Source organism: Protopterus annectens, chromosome 8.part0 (genome assembly GCF_019279795.1).
Source record: "Protopterus annectens isolate FY-2018-M chromosome 8.part0, PAN1.0, whole genome shotgun sequence".
Lineage (NCBI taxonomy): Eukaryota > Metazoa > Chordata > Ceratodontiformes > Protopteridae > Protopterus > Protopterus annectens.
Window position 1 is genome coordinate 1,690,194,203 of NC_056741.1, and position 16,193 is coordinate 1,690,210,395.

A 16,193-nucleotide genomic window follows, 5' to 3' on the forward strand; every position below is an offset into this window, starting at 1 on the left:
TTGGTGCCTTATTGGTCTTTGAAGTTTTTTCCTTTGACACTGTGCCAATGCATTCATCTCATCTTCATGACTGATGGCATAGATATGTTCCCTGACTCTTTCTCTCAAGGTCCTATTAGTCTTGCCTATATAGAAGCTGCTGCATCACATGCAGCTAGCTAAATAGACAATATCTCTAGTCTTACAGTCAGCATAATGTCTAAAACTATAGGTCCTTTTTGTGTCAGGATGAATAAAACTACCAGATGCCATCATATAGGAACATTGATTGCATCCTCTACATGGAAAAGTCCCTTGTCTACTTGATGTAGCTCCTTTCCTTTTTCCATTCTCATAGCATAACAACCTTTTCAAAGACTTACTATTACGATAGCTATGACTGGGTCTATGGCCCACTATAGTTCGTATTTCTTCATTTGTATTCAACATAGCCCAGTTCCTACTAATCACCTTACATATATATTATTATTCGAAAAAGGGATATTCAACCTCATTTGCGTTTTAGATAACCTGACTTCTTTCATTTCATGAGTCTGTGCATGGACACTTATTTTCTAAAATAGGGTTTTCCTTTCCCCTTTCTATCTATCATTTGGGGGTCCATTAATACATTACTCTGTTTCCTAGAGTAGCCCCTTTGAATAAATTCATCTCTTAGTTTATCTACTGTTTGATCACATTTCACATCCTCACTGGTCAAGTGGTATATCCTTCTTCCCTGATTGATAACTATATTTTGATATATATGCCCTGGATGCATACTTGTACGATGAAGTAAATTATTCTTCCTACAATTTTTTCTATACAGTGATGTAGTAAAAGTATTTTTATCTCTAGCAATAAAGACATCCAAAAACTCAATTTCCACCTTTGACCATGGGCCTTCAAATCTAAGATAGCCAGTAGTCTGATTTATATACTCAATAAATCGACATACTTCTGTTTCTATACCTTCCCATAGGAGAAAAAACATCATCCACAAATCTCTTGTAGTATAAAAATCTTATTATTATAGTCTGACTCCATGATATGAGTCTTCTCCCATTGGGCCATTACTAGACTGGCGTTTGAGTTCGCACATGGTGTGCCCATCGCCACCCCCTGTTTCTGTAGGTAGTACTTATCATTGTACATAAATACGTTATTTTCCAAGATTAATTCAAGGAGCATCATACATTTCATTATTACATCAGAGTTAACATTCCTATCACATAGAAGCTGTCTTAAATATTCCGGCCCATCCATATTAGGGATCATAGTGAACAATGATTTAACGTCTAGGGTTACTAACCAGACATTAGACATATCAATCTTTTCATCCAACTTTTCAGAAAATGTCATAAGAAAATCCTGTGTCTCCCTAATTATAGTATGTGACTTTTGAACCAATCCTCTCAATTGATTTTTAACATATATGGAGAATGGTTCTGTTAACCACCCTCTACTTGAGATTATAGGTATAGGTCTCATTTTGGGATTATATAGGTCTTTGTGGACCTTCGGTAGACCTCTAAAAGTTGGAATTGTTGGCAGTTCAACTAAAAAATATCTATACAAGTCTGCATCAATGACATTACATATAAATAAATCATAAAGGTTACTGTGCATATTAATAATTTTGTTCAACTGGACTCGATTTATCAGCCTGTATATCTCATTTTCTTCCAACATTAATTGCATTGTCACATCATAGTAATGTCTGTCTAAAATAACAATAGCACCACCCTTATTGGCGGGTCTTATTATTATCTGTTCATTGTTACTTAAGCTAACCAAAGCCTCAAGTTCGTCATAATTTAAGTTATAAAAGATGTGATTACCATTAGATTTCTTATCATTCCACATTCTCATGAGATCCTTTTCACATGCTTGCTCAAATGCCTCTAAAAGAGGATGTATATATGGTACAAAAATGCTAGGTTTCTTAAGGGAAACTTCATTTTCAGATTCATTTTTATACAGCATTTTCAAGGCTACATTTCTGACAAATATCTTGATATCTAGAATATAGTCATTGATATCAGTCCCTTTTGAAGGTATAAATGAAAGACCTTTATTATGCAAGGCTTTCTCATGAGCTCGTAACTCATATTTCATCAAATTTATAACTAATTCTGACTCGCTTGTTACTGCATTTTGTTCTGTGAATGCATTACGTCTCTGGATATTTTCCGTTTCTTGTTCATTCTCATAGGAGTCCATCTCCTCGGCTCCCGAATGGGTAGCGGGAATTGATGAGCAGTGCAGTTTAAAGTGGGCTGTATCACATTCAGCTAAGCTAACTTCTTCCTGACATCTACATTTGAACTTACTAACTCGTGCCTCAGTTATTTTAGCACATTCAATGTGTGACATTGAAGCCACAGCCTGATCTTCTATTAAGCTGATGTGTTTTACACTAAACTTAGCTGCATTCCCACATGGTCGATCCACATTTGTTAATACAACTTTGCAACTACTCACTAAGGCCTTTGCCTTAGTATTACCTTCATGGTTTAGTCCTACCCCTTCTACAGCTGGATTGAAGGCGTTGGCTGATTGTAAGGTTTCTAGTTGGATAGAGGAAGGGGCATGATTTGTATGATTTGTAAGCCCTACGGCTGTTGGTTCCCTTGGTCGTTGAGGTTCTCTCGGCCAAGAAAAGACATTGCCCACATTAAAATCTTTTAAATCACGCTTGAGTTTCCTTTTCTTCCTGAGTAGTAATTTGCGTTCCAGAGTAAATATAAATGAATGCATACTCCCATAGAATTCATTACATTCCGTTTCACTTATTAGTGACATGATTTTCATCTGATGTTCCATCACCTCATCGCTAATGTTATTTTCTATTACCATATATTGTTCAATGAGTAATCTCATGTATGCATAACTAGTGTCTATGTTAAGTTTCTGCCATTTGGCTAGGAGCTCAGGGTACAAAGAACCATTTGAAAAAAGGAGTGAAACAAACACTAATGTAACTCAGGGTGCTACAACATTTTTTGAAATCTAACTGCATCATGAAGGTGGCACACTGGTTGGTATTGCTAGTTTTTAATGCTCAGTTGCTCAGTTCTCCAGTCAGTTCTTGGCTGGGATGCTGCCTTTTGTGAACAGTCTGCATGTCCCTCCTGTGTCTTTAATGATTTGTGTCAGGTGCTTGGTTTTTTTTTTTTTTTTCTCCTATCCCAAAGAGATACCACAGCTGAATTGGTGATCCTACAATATTGCCTATTGGTGTGTGTGTGTGTGTGTGTGTGTGTGTGTGTGTGTGTGTGTGTGTGTGTGTGTGTGTGTGTGTGTGTGTGTGTGCAAGAGCACATGTGTTGTGCATTTGTGTGTATGTGCGTTCATGTATATACATCCTCAAAAGACTGACTTTCTACCTAGGACTGGTTTCTCTGTCTTGTGCCCATGAAGTGCCATGATACGCAGTAGATTCATTGTGACTGCGAATTTGATATGATGCACAGTAGATTCCTTGTGACTGTGAATTTGATATGATGCACAGCAGAGTTCTTGTGACTTGAATGCAATCAGAGACTGAAGGGAACATAACTGTATCCTGCCAGTACTTTTATTTGCTCAAAATGACTGAGACTACTGCCTTTTGTACAAAATCATAATGTATATTTTAATCCTTCTACAACATGCATGGTTCTTTGTCCCTTCCCTGGGTGAAGTAACATTTGGAAGCAAGTTTGTTTTTGCTCTGACTTGGAAAAAAGTACTAAACAAATGAAACGCTTTAGTGGAATGCTGTGCTCAGAGATGAGGAATATTATACTTTCTCGTACATACTTAGGGCTTTTACACGCCAACGTACACAGCTGAGGAGCTTGGCTGCACTTCTGTGTGTTGCACAATCATGTATTTTTATCTGATTACATAAAAATGAAATTGTGGAGTTCTGTCATCCAAAGCTGTTCATCCTCAATATCCTAATTCATCAACATCAACATCATCATCATCAACTCCCTTTTTCTCTTTTTCTATATGGGGTCAGGGTTTTGTGTCACGTCACCATCTCTCCCTATACAATGCCACTCTCTTCAACACTCAGGTCTGAATGTTGCAAGTATTCAATTACACAATCCATCCACTTTCTTTTTACTACACATCATTGTTTTCGCTTGCCTTCTTCCTGTCTGACCCAAATCTTCCTCACCAGATTTCTTCTGCTTTCCTGCACATATGCCCAAACCAATGTAATCTGTTCTCTTTGACTGCTCCTCTAACTGGCTCTTATGTCCGCATTTTTACTGTCCCAAAGTGTGCATTCTACCACCCATCTCCATCACCTCTACCTTTCTCACCTGCTCTGCCTTTACTTCCCAGGTTTGTGTACCATACAATACTACTAGTCACACCACTGTTTTGTAAAACTTACTTTTCAACTCCTTTCATTTTTCTATCACACACTACCCCTGTCACTCTGTGCCAATTGGCTGCAGCCCCTCTGATTCTCACTTTAACCTCCTCATTCAGACGTCTCTTGTCCTCAACCTCCCATCCAAGATACCTGAAGCTGTTAATCTGTTCCACTGTTTTCTCTTCTATCTCAATTTTCAGCTTCTTCTGATTTCCCTCATTTGCTGCTATTAAAACTGTCTTATCTATACTCAGTTTCATCCTACTTGCCTTCAGTTTTGCATTCAATTTGCATTCCATTTCCTTACCCTTTGCTGAAGTTCTTGCTCAGAGTCTGACTATAATGCCACATCATCTGCCTACAGCAACTTTGCTGACCTGTCCCCTCCAAACTGTTTGTTAATGTAGTCCATCACTAGCTTAAACAGCAGTAGGCTCAGAGATGAACCCTGATGCACACCCATTGCCACCGGTAACCTCTCTGCAAGACCAAACACGGCTCATACTTGAGTCACTGGGTCCTTGTACATAGCTTAAACTAATTCTACCAAGGTTTCTGGGACTTCTAACTACCACAGAACTGCACAAATAAGCATTCTTGGGACTATGTCATATGCTTTCTCCAAGTCAAGTAATGCCCAATTGGACTCTTTCCTCATTTCTAACTTCTTCTCAGGTATCTGACTGCAAACATCGGGTCAGTTGTGCTGCATCCTGATCTGAATCCAAACTGCTCAGTTTCCATTCTATTACTTTTCCTCATTTCTATTACTCTGCATATTTGTTTCTCCTTCACCCTCTCCAGAACTTTCATGTAATGTGACAGGAGTTTGATACTTCTACTATGCCCCCTCTGTTCTTGCACAATGGCACTAGGATGGTTATTATAAGGTCATTTGGGATAAGACTCCCTCTACACTACTATAAGTACCCTCAGGAGCAATTTCTCCCTTACCTCACCCAACATCTTGATCATCTCTGCTGTGACCTCATCTGAGCCTGCTGCTTTCCTTGACTTCATTTTCCTTAGTGCTGTTCTTACTTTTTCTAGGATGGGCTCCTCCTCTTTTCTCACTGAAGGCTGAGTCTGGGGAAGTGCCACTTTCTGTGTGATTTTCTTCATGCATAAGCTGCTGGATGTACTCCTTTGCCTTTGATGTCATGTGGACTGGTGAGCAATTTGTTGCTGGCATCCCTTATGAAGGGTGTATCTACTTTATCTGTCTTTGCCTTGCAACCTGGTAAGTCAGTTCTTCAGAAGTTGGTGGGGTGCCTCTGATGCCTCATTGTTTGCTATTGCAACTCCTTTCCTAGCCTCTTTTAGTCAAACCGTTATTTCTTCCTAGCCTAGTCTGTCTTTTCTATCTTCCACTTTTTCCTGAACTCCTCCTTTCTTTTGATGACTTCCTGGACTTCTGTATTCCACCACCAGCTTTCCTTATGTACCTTACGCAAAAATTGAAATATAAGTGTTTCAAAGAGCAAAGCTCCAACCAAATAACAAGAAATAAGCACTTTGGAGCTCCAAACAAATGGGCAAAATGAAAAAAGTTTTTAATGATCACATACATCCACACCACAAACGAAACACAAAACGCTTAACTGTTTCACCATGTTTTTCATCCCCAATGGAACTTCATCAGATGTAAAACAGTTATAAAAATCAATTAAGTCTTTAAATACATTCTTTAGCGAAGTTTGTTGATTTGAAAATTAGGGAAGCGTGGATGGAACAAGAAGAGATTTTAAAAGACTCTTGGGATTTTTAAGGAATATTAACCCTGAGGGATACAAGTATAATATTACTTTTCTTATAGTGGATATTACTGATCTATTTTCCATTATTCCCCATCAAGCAGGTATGGAGTGGTTTTTGGAGGCTCTTTTAGAGGTTAAGAAAGTCAACTGGAAAGAAATTAGGGTCATCATGGAACTTCTGGAGTTAATACTTAACAATTATGTAAGTTTCGAAGGAGAATTTTTTTAAAACAAATTAAAGGCATGGCTATGAGGACATGTTGTGCCCCCAGCTATGCCAACATTGTTTTAAACATGTGGAAGAAAAAAATTCCTTTTGAACTCTAGGTTTAAAGACTGTTGGTGCTTTTATAGAAGGTACCTTGATGACCTATGATTCTTCTGGGTTGATAGTTATGAAAAATTAAAAGAATTTATTCAATATATTAATGGAACCACCGATTTTCTTATATTTACTTATAATATTACAAAGGAAGAACTTAATTATTTAGATGTTACTCTATACAAAGACCATAGTAAAAAAAAAGTTTGGGGGTCCAGAGTATATAGGAAGCCAACTTTTTCTAACTCATAGCTGTTTTTTTACAAGTTCCCATCTTTATAAACAAAAATAAATTTAATAAAAGGACAATATATTAGAATAGCTAGAATGACCACTAATAATGAAGATTTTGAAAAAGAATGTATTAATTTAAAGATAATGTTTTTGGAGAGAAAATACCCTGAAAAAAATGATAGAAGAGGTCATGAAAGAAGTAAGGGATGGAAGGATAGATAGGTTTAGCCCCATTTTAGGGGTGAAAAAAAGTGAGAGGTTCAACATACAAAGTATTGGTGACAATGCTAAACATGATAAAGATAGGTTTAAGGGTGCTTTTGTGTTGGACTATAACAGTGATTCAGGGTGGATTAAAGAAATTAGTCAAAAGAATTGGAACCTATTTTTGAATTTTTCTGACCTTAAGATTTTTCAGCAACCGGTTATTTTCACCTATAGAAAATATAGAAAAATTAAGGATATTTTAGAAAAGAATAGTAGATTTAAGAAAGAGCATAAAAAGAAATGTGGGACTTTTAAGTGTGGTAGATGTGTGCAGTGTTGTCATATCTACAATGGGAGAACTTATACCTGGTGGACAGGGACAGATTGCTGACTAGTAAGCACTTTGTGAATTGTGACACCAAAGGTATAATACATATAGCTATATGTGTAAAATGCCCCTCCTTTTATGTCGGGAAAACAGAGAGGCCATTTAAAAGAAGGGTGTATGAACACATATATGATATTCGTAAGTTGGATGTCAATAATGCTTTGTATAAGCACACTATAGCCTGTACGGAAGCTGCCTTTAAGTTTTTTGCATTAGAATGTATCCCCTATGATTGGGAGAATAAAATAGAGGTTCGAGAACTATATTGGCAGCTGGTAATTGATGCATGCAGACCCCCAGGTCTTAATGAGAACGTATCCCTGATGCCTATTTTAAAGATGAGAGCAGCAAAGTTATGATGAATTAATATATCATAAATTAATATATAAAACTTTTTTTGTAATTTTAAGGGATGTATTAGGTTAATGAGGTGGTGAAAAATTTTAACAGGTTTTGCCCTAGGTACTGTTTTAACTTATTTATATGTAACATTATGTCTATACTAACATTTTTCATTGTTCATATATATGCAATATGAAACTGATGGTCTGATGTACTTATGTATTTGTTTTTATTTCATACATATAAGGAAAGTGGTTTTAAAAAAAAGGCAATATATAGTTACATTTTTCTTTCCGGCTTGTTTTTTCTACTAAAGTATTCATTTAGTCACTAGATGACAGTATTGCTATGTAAAATGCATTAGTAGGATGTAGTTAGTTGGTTCTATATAAATATTTTAGTGTATTTTTATATGTTGTTTTAGGCATTTATTTCTTAATAGATGTCATTCATTTATATTGTTATAGCCGATTAGGCAATACTTTATATGAATTTTATGGTATTGGAAAGAATGAAGTTTTTATTTATTTTATTTGATGAGAGTGCGCTTCACATGAATATTTATGACTTTGTCAGCATGTCCTTATGAATATTTATTAGTATTTGTCTAAAATGAAATGGATTGGATAATTTTTTTTTTTTTTAAAGAGTATTTAAAGACTCAATTGATTTTTATAACTGTTTTACATCTGAAGTTCTATTGGGGACGAAAAACATGGTGAAACAGTTAAGCATTTTGTGTTTCATTTGTGGTCTGGATTTATGTGATCATTAAAAACATTTTTTCATTTTACCCACTTGTTTGGAGCTCCAAAGTGCTTATTTCTTGTTATTTCCTTATGTACCTTATCCGTCTCGGACACATCTGTTCTGTAGCCCTTACACATGCTGTTTTGAGTTGTTGTCAATCTTCAACTCTACCTATTTCCTCTTCTTCTTCAAGAGATGCTAGAACCCCCCCTCCCCCCAAGTAACTCCTTGAATTGTTGAGATTTCCTTACCATCCGCTTCCAGGTCTTCACCCTGGTCTCTGTTGACCTAGCCTTCTCTGACCCCTGCTTGCACCTGATTGTGACAACTTTATGTTTTTGCTGTAGGGATGACTTTGCAATTACTGATTTCACCCCAATTTCCTTTCCTGATTAGGAGGAACTCAACACAAGTTGCATGTTGGCCACTTTTGTGTGTGATCTTGTGATAGTCTCTTTTCAGAACCATCTGTTGGCTACCATCAAGCCATTTGCCAGACATAAGTCTAGAATGGTCTTTCCTTCTTGAGTGGGGCAACAGCAATCTGTTCTCTTTGTCCCAATATGTGCATTCAGGTCACCCATTATCAGTACCAGTTCCTGTTGTCCTGCTTTAGGTCTTGAAACTGCTGCCTGAATGTACTCTTTTCCTCACTATCACAACTCTGCTGCAGGGCATAGGCTGAGATTATGAATACTGTCATTAAGCTGGAGTCTGACTGCCATGAGTCTATTACTACCTTACTACAATTCTCACACCATTTTTAGCCTGTCCTCTTCCTGGGTAGTAGACTCTGGCTCTCAAGTCAAGAGACCTTGCTACACTGCCCATCCACCTTGCCTCCTGGATACATAGGATGTCCAGAATCCTCCGTACCATCACGTCATCCACCTCCAAGCTATGTCCTGCCAGTGAACCTACAGTGAGTGTCGCTATTCATAGTTTATGCTTAGCAGGTTGATTGGTTTTATGCCCAGCTTTCACTCAAGAGCCAACCCAGGTAACCCAAGCTGGGCAACTGGACACCAAGCGGCCAGTAGCTTACTGACCCAGAACTGCTGAGCTTTATGGCAAGTACACACATCTCCCACTGTTAGCATGGGTGCCTGGCATAAGCCAGAGTAGACTGGGTCCAGCAAATAATGCCCATTTTGGCAATAGTTGACATGACCTGAGCACCTACAGCCATATTTTTACACTGTTGAGTAGCTAGCTGTGCCACGGAATGCAGTCTGTGATCCATGTTCTCTTATCTTGAGGATACTGTGCACCATGCTAGATGCCAAAAGTACCACTCTGTACAACCCTTCCCATACAGGGAACCATCTAGAATCTGTGCTGCCCACAACTCTATTTAGGTGAGTTTGAGATGAAAACACTGAGCAGGTTTTTCAGAGGTGGGAGAAATCCCACAAAGACACATGGAGAATATGCAATCTCCAAACAGGCCGTGGTCAGCCGTCAAGATCAAACCTTGTACATTGTGCATGGGAGGAGAAGACATTAACCATTATGCCAACAGTTTACATCTCCTAATTCTGCTACCAAAATCTCACAAGGCAACACCCACAAAATAGGATAGCCCCCAAAGACCCTAATAAGAAACTCTAGCACAAGTTATAACATTCTTTTATATGTAAATAAGAATAATAAAATAAATGTGGTCTGTAGCCTTTAGAATTAATAGTAACATATCTTACCAACAGGAAACCAGAGGCCAGTATCACGCAGGTAGTTGTTGAGAGCCTTCCTCGTTACTCCAGCTTCAACTGTGACATCAAAGTCTTCACCATTCAGATTCAGTATCTTGTCCATTTTCATGAGGTCAAAGCATACACCTCCCTGGATACAACAAATTCAAATGAAATATAACATACACAGCACTAACCAAGGAAGGCTTCTCACTCTCAAACTAGTCATTCCATTTATAAAATTTATGCTTTTCAGTAATTACCAACAGAGGTATAACAACTTCTACAGTCCACTTACAGGGAGCAGAGGACTCACACTCCACACACATAAGAAATACAAATATACGTTAACAAAGATACTTGTAAACATACCGTAACTGTTCATAATCTTATCTTACTAAATGAGATATACATTGAATTCCCTTCAGTATGTGAGCCACAACAAACAGTTTCAGCAGAAACCTATTTTCAGCAGAGACCCAGGGGAAAAGCTTCAGAACAGTACAAGTATTTAATTACAGTTTTTGTTACAATTATAAAATTAATAAAACAGTAGAGCAGTTCTGAGTTTAAGAGGGAAGCTCCTGCCTTAATACAAACTGGAACAGAGTTTTTTTAACTATAAAATATAGCAGTATAGATCCTGCTGTCCAGTACATTTCATTTACACAATCAGGATCAATAATGCAACAGAATGTTCACAATGGTTATAGAATTCCTTACTGAAGCCTGCTGCTATATTAAGGTCAATGTAGTTATAAACGAATTTTGATATTTTGTTGCAGAGTAAGTTAGAAGAGTAGCTAGCTAGGCTGGTTTTGCACACAGTGCTGTCCCCCATACTGGTGGCCCTCCTAGAAAAAAAAAAACTCCTCCTCTACATGAATGCAAAAAAAAAATCCTTTTCTTCTCTAGCAAATCATTTGGTACATTTGTATCAAGTAGTTGCTATGGTTTTTTACTGGGAAACTGCCCCTTCTCCCTACCATAGCTACATTACTGGAGTAAGATGAGGTTAAAATGGTTGTAATCCTTAAATTCTGCTGGGTATGCTGTATGACTTTTTTTGAAGTTTAAAGGAGAAGGTCACAAGTTTGTAGTCAGACTTCAATGGGGAAGGAGATAACCAAAGGTATACTTCAACAGGTGGCCATATTTGTAAGAATCGGGTCAAAATGCTGTTTTGTCTGGTAGGTTTATTTACCACCTGCTCAAGTGAAATGTATTTATTATACAGTTTTGGAATATTTGGGCATATCTTACTTTGGAGGTATACGTTTCCAATTATTGAAAGGTAGTTAAAGTCACTCCAAAATCAGGAAGTTTTTGCAAATGGCAATATGATTTAGAAATCTGAGAAATCTTTCATGGTGATCATGGAACAAAGAAATTGTTCTTTAATAAACTGTTGGATTATGCTTAATACTATCTGGAGTGAGTGTCTTGGAAGTAATCTGTTCCTGACAAATAAGGAAACTCCATTACAGTTACCATTAGGTCTAAAGGCAGGAAAAGTGAAAAGCCCTAGAAAAGACAGAGCATTCTCCAAGTTTAAACCAAATCCCGGGAGTGCCTTGAGATTATGCAATTTAATGTTTAGATTTCTGGCACTGAGGAAAACCACCATAATAGGATCAGATTTTGTGAATGATATGTTAGTTATAACTGGACTCTGCCTAAAAAAAGCAATAGGAGGGCAGCAAAGGATTTAGCCAGTATGCATAGACTTGAGATAAAATGTGCAAGCCATTCTTAGCAAAGCAAGTTAAACTATAAAGCATCTTGTCCCATGCCGACATATATGGGATTCTGTGGAATGACCAGTTACTGAAGCCAATTATAGTTTCTTTTAATCTAGGCACTATCTGAGACAAAGAAAGGACTCAACTCAGGACTATTGTCTTACCTGAATTTGTAAGATGCATGGAAAGTTCTGATATATCTCTCTGCATATCACTTGGGGGTTTTTCATCTCAAATTGTTCACTTTAACATGTACTGCTCCCATGTAATAGTCATAACTGTTTATATGTTTAATTGCTGGCAAGGAAGTCAGACTGGATAATATATCCTTTAGGCCTGGGGAGAAAAAACTATTACATAAGAGTGCACAGTTCAAACATTTAATAAGGTAATATTTGCTTTAGCAATGGTCGTCAAACTCATGATGGTAATAGTACAAAGTCACGGCTGGAAAATGGAAAATTAAGCAATGAGAAATAATCTGTGGCAGCACTAGTTTTGCAACATTTGTTGATAGAGTAAACTAATAAAGCAGTGAAAACATGGATGCTAAACAGACAGTTGAGAAATTCTAAATAAAAGAAATAGAGGTTATACAACAGTTTTCTAATGACTGAAGTGACTGGCAGTATAATCCGGTAGCATAAACTAGTCAAGAAGGTGTTAGCAATGAGAAGTTGCCACCTATTCTTGTAGTACAAGGTAAGTAAAACTAAAGATTATTAATTGTGCAATGTCTCAGGGAGACATGGATCGAGTTAATTCCATAATTTACAGATGTAAGTAGAGTACTTTGATTGCCTAAAGGTGTTATGAGCTTTTTTGGTGGAGACAAAGTAGTGAATTTTTCATTTAAAATCTCGTGATGGTCTGCACCACTGGAGTAAAATAGTAAAACACTGATATTTTTTTCTTTCATAGCAGATCTTATGAGCTATTTTCAGTTGATAATGTCTAAAGTTGAGGAGCTTGAGCCATCTGAGTTAAGTGAGATGCGACGGTGAGCTTTGTTTGGTAGTTTATTAGCAAACTTGGCTATTTTACTCTAGCACTATGGTCAACAGGTTAATGAAGATGGAGGAACCATACATGATATAATCCCCCTGATATAATTTCTATCTCAGGAACTTAGTTGAAACGTCATATGTCTGACCCACAATTCCTTCTCTCTGGCTACAACATCTTAGATAGATCACAGAAAAGGGAGGAGGCGTAGCCTATTATGTACTCTAACCACCTAACTTTATCCCCTCTAACAAACACACCTCCCTCTTTCTTCCGGGCTGAACTCATCTTGGCTAATTGTAAATTAAACAATCACAAAACTGTAACAATTGCAACTGCTGCAATCTATTTACCACCGGGAGATAGCACTCCCTTACTTGAACAAATTCTTCACTGGACAGCTGATTCTATATCTGATGAAACTATCATACTAGACAATGTCAATATTAATTGACTGTCCCTCACCTCCTGGCTCCCCAAGTCAACCTTATCCCCCCATGCATAGCAGAGACTCCTCTTGGAAACTCTGGGTAAAAACAAAATCTTTCACACACTACCAAAAATATAAAGAACTCTGCAACTTGGCCAAAAAACATATAAACCTTGACAAACAGAATTTCTATCACATATCTCAAACAACTCAACCTAACCCCCCCCCCCCAAACATACTGGAACACTATCAACCAAACTCTTCACCTTGGTAACTCCTCAACTCCTAATCCATACCCAGATAACTCAGTCCAGGAAACTGCCTCTATCTTTAATACCTACTTCATAGATACCTTTAGTAAACTTATGTCAACATCTTACGCTAATAAAACCCCACCTTCTGCCACCCCTCAGCCACAAAACTACCCTCTTTCACTCAATCCTATTCCTATCAGCTACATTAAAAATGTCTCCTCTAACAAAAACCTTGTTCCCCCTTTGCTTATAATTTGCCACCTCTCTTCCTAAAGATTCCTGCTAACTCCATAGCATACCCAGTCTCTATACTTATCAACTACTCTATCAGTGAATCCATTATCCCTACTCTCTAGAAGAAATTCCACACCATACTTATCCATAAATGTGGAAACTCTGTTGAACTCAACGCCCAATTACTATACTCTCTCCCCTTTCCAGAATTCTTCATCAGTGTGTGTACAAGCAACTCAGGTCTTATCTCACTAAAGAGCACCTTATCACCTCTACACAGCATGGCTTTCACCCTCACCATAGCACCACTACTGCATCCCTTTCCTTCACTAACTCTCTCTCTCTAGTTAGAGACAATAATAAACTGGTCTCCTGCCTCTGCTTAGATCTTTCTAAAGCCTATGATACTGTCTCCCACTTGATCCTTCTCTGCAGACTAGCTCAACTTAATCTCTCCCATACTACTACCTCTTGGTTTACCAGCTCTCTCTCTCTAACAGACAGTAAACTGTCAAATGGCTCTCAGCTCTCTCGACCCTTCCTCCCTATAAAAATGGGAGTCCCACAAGGCTCAATTCTTGGCCCACCTTCTTTTTAACATTTTTACTAATTAACTCTACACATCCTGCCCTCAGTCATCCCTTATACAATATGCAGATGACTGTACCATTACCACTGTAGCCTACAACCCCTCTGACCTGCTCACCCTTACGCAGCCCTCCTTCAACCTCACTGAAACTTGGCTTACTAACAGCTAACTCATTCTTAACACTAAAAAGACAAAAGTCCTACTTTTCCTCCCTAAATCTCTATCATCTTAAATCCTCTTTTACCATCTCCTCCCTTAACAACACTATTATCTCATGTGAACCCGGTACTAAGCTCCTTGGAGTAACTGCTGATGACCAACTTAAATTTGACCTGCATGTATACCACTGTTTAAAGACCCACCAAAAATGTGGCCTTCTTTATAGGAAACAAAAGTTCCTTACCCCCAACTCCCGAATTTCACTGACTCAAGCTTATCTTCTTCCTAACCTCTTTTACTCTTCTCAAATCCTTACTAACGTACAGTCCTCTAGTTTATTCAAACCTGAAACCACATACAACAAAGTTACCAAATTCACAGCCAACCTGCCACCAAAATCTCACCACTGTCTTGCTCTCCATACACTCAGCTGTTTAGAGCTTCCGAACCAACTCTTATATACACAGCTTCTCATCATCCACACCATCCTTAATCAACCCTCCTCCTGCCCTAGCATCTCCTCACTTGTCTCTCTTTAGGGTCTATATTAGAACATCGAAGTTTCAAAACTTCGAATGTTCTAATATCGACCCCTATTCAGCGAAAGCTGAAAATATTGAAGCTACAGAAAACTGAATTTTTTCCTAGAGAAAGAATTCGGTTGCCGTTTCTGTTGCTTCGGTATTTTCAGCGATATGGTGGAAAGTTATGGGTTGGGTTCAGGTAAGTGTGCAATTGAGGACGGATTAGGTTAGTTAGGGTGCGGGTTAGGTATGTGTGCAATTGCATGGACGTGAGGGTTAGGGCGGGTTAGGTGAGTTACGGTTAGTGTGCGGGTTAGGTATGTGTGCGATTGTGTGGATGTGAGGGTTAGGGCGCGGGTAAGGTGAGTGCATGATAGTGACGGACCTTAGGGTTAGGGTTAAGTTAAGTGGATAGTTAGTGGTGTAAGTATAGTTTAGTGTACGGTTAGGAGTAAGATTTTAGGTGTATGTGTATGGACTGCTGTTTGTTTGGTGTGCTTGTGTTGTGTGTGTTTTGGAACAGCAAATTTTTTCCTAGGAAAAAAATTGCTGTTCTGTATGTTCAAAGTTTTCAGCTTTCACTGAATAGGAGTCGATATTAGAACATTCGAAGTTTTGAAACTTCGATGTTCTAATATAGACCCTCTCTTTATAACCCTCTTCACACTCTCAGAAAAACATATGCTGCCATCTTAAATATAACTGTAGATTGTAAATGCCAAATGAACTGGGTGAAAATACTGCATTTAACTCTGGTAGCCATTATCTTCTTTTTACTGTGTTTAACAGTTTATAATGAATCTTAAGGAGCAATGTTGTTGACTTCTGATGGATGGATATTTGTTTATAAAAGTGGTCAGAATCAGATAAAAACCCATCTTATCAAAAATGCTCATGAAAGACTATATTAATGTCAGTCATAGTTATGTACACACTTTGTTTAGTTGATTACTTTTGTTACACACAATGAATGTCGAATCAATGTATACAATGTAAAATATTTAAAAGAAAATGGGGTGTTAGGAAAGGGCAATCACTGATTTTAGACTGTGAAATTACATGTATATATATATATATATATATATTTACGGGAGCACTTTACATAATCGAATTACTGAAAGCTCAAGGCCATATGTTTGAGCTTTCAGTAACTCGAATGTGCAAAGTGTTAAAAAAACACTTTACTTACCTTAAAACATTACTTGCACACA

General features: G+C 37.8%; 1 protein-coding gene across 3 annotated transcripts in view; it reads right to left on the reverse strand.

Moving 5' to 3' along the window:
• LDHD (lactate dehydrogenase D) overlaps positions 1–16,193 on the reverse strand; it is a 1,439,596-nt gene that overhangs the window by 522,139 nt on the left and 901,264 nt on the right. For all 3 annotated transcript variants that reach the window (XM_044081223.1, XM_044081220.1, XM_044081221.1), the window contains one exon: positions 10,055–10,198. In XM_044081223.1, the coding sequence (XP_043937158.1) occupies positions 10,055–10,198 (144 nt within the window). The remainder of the gene's footprint in view (positions 1–10,054; positions 10,199–16,193) is intronic.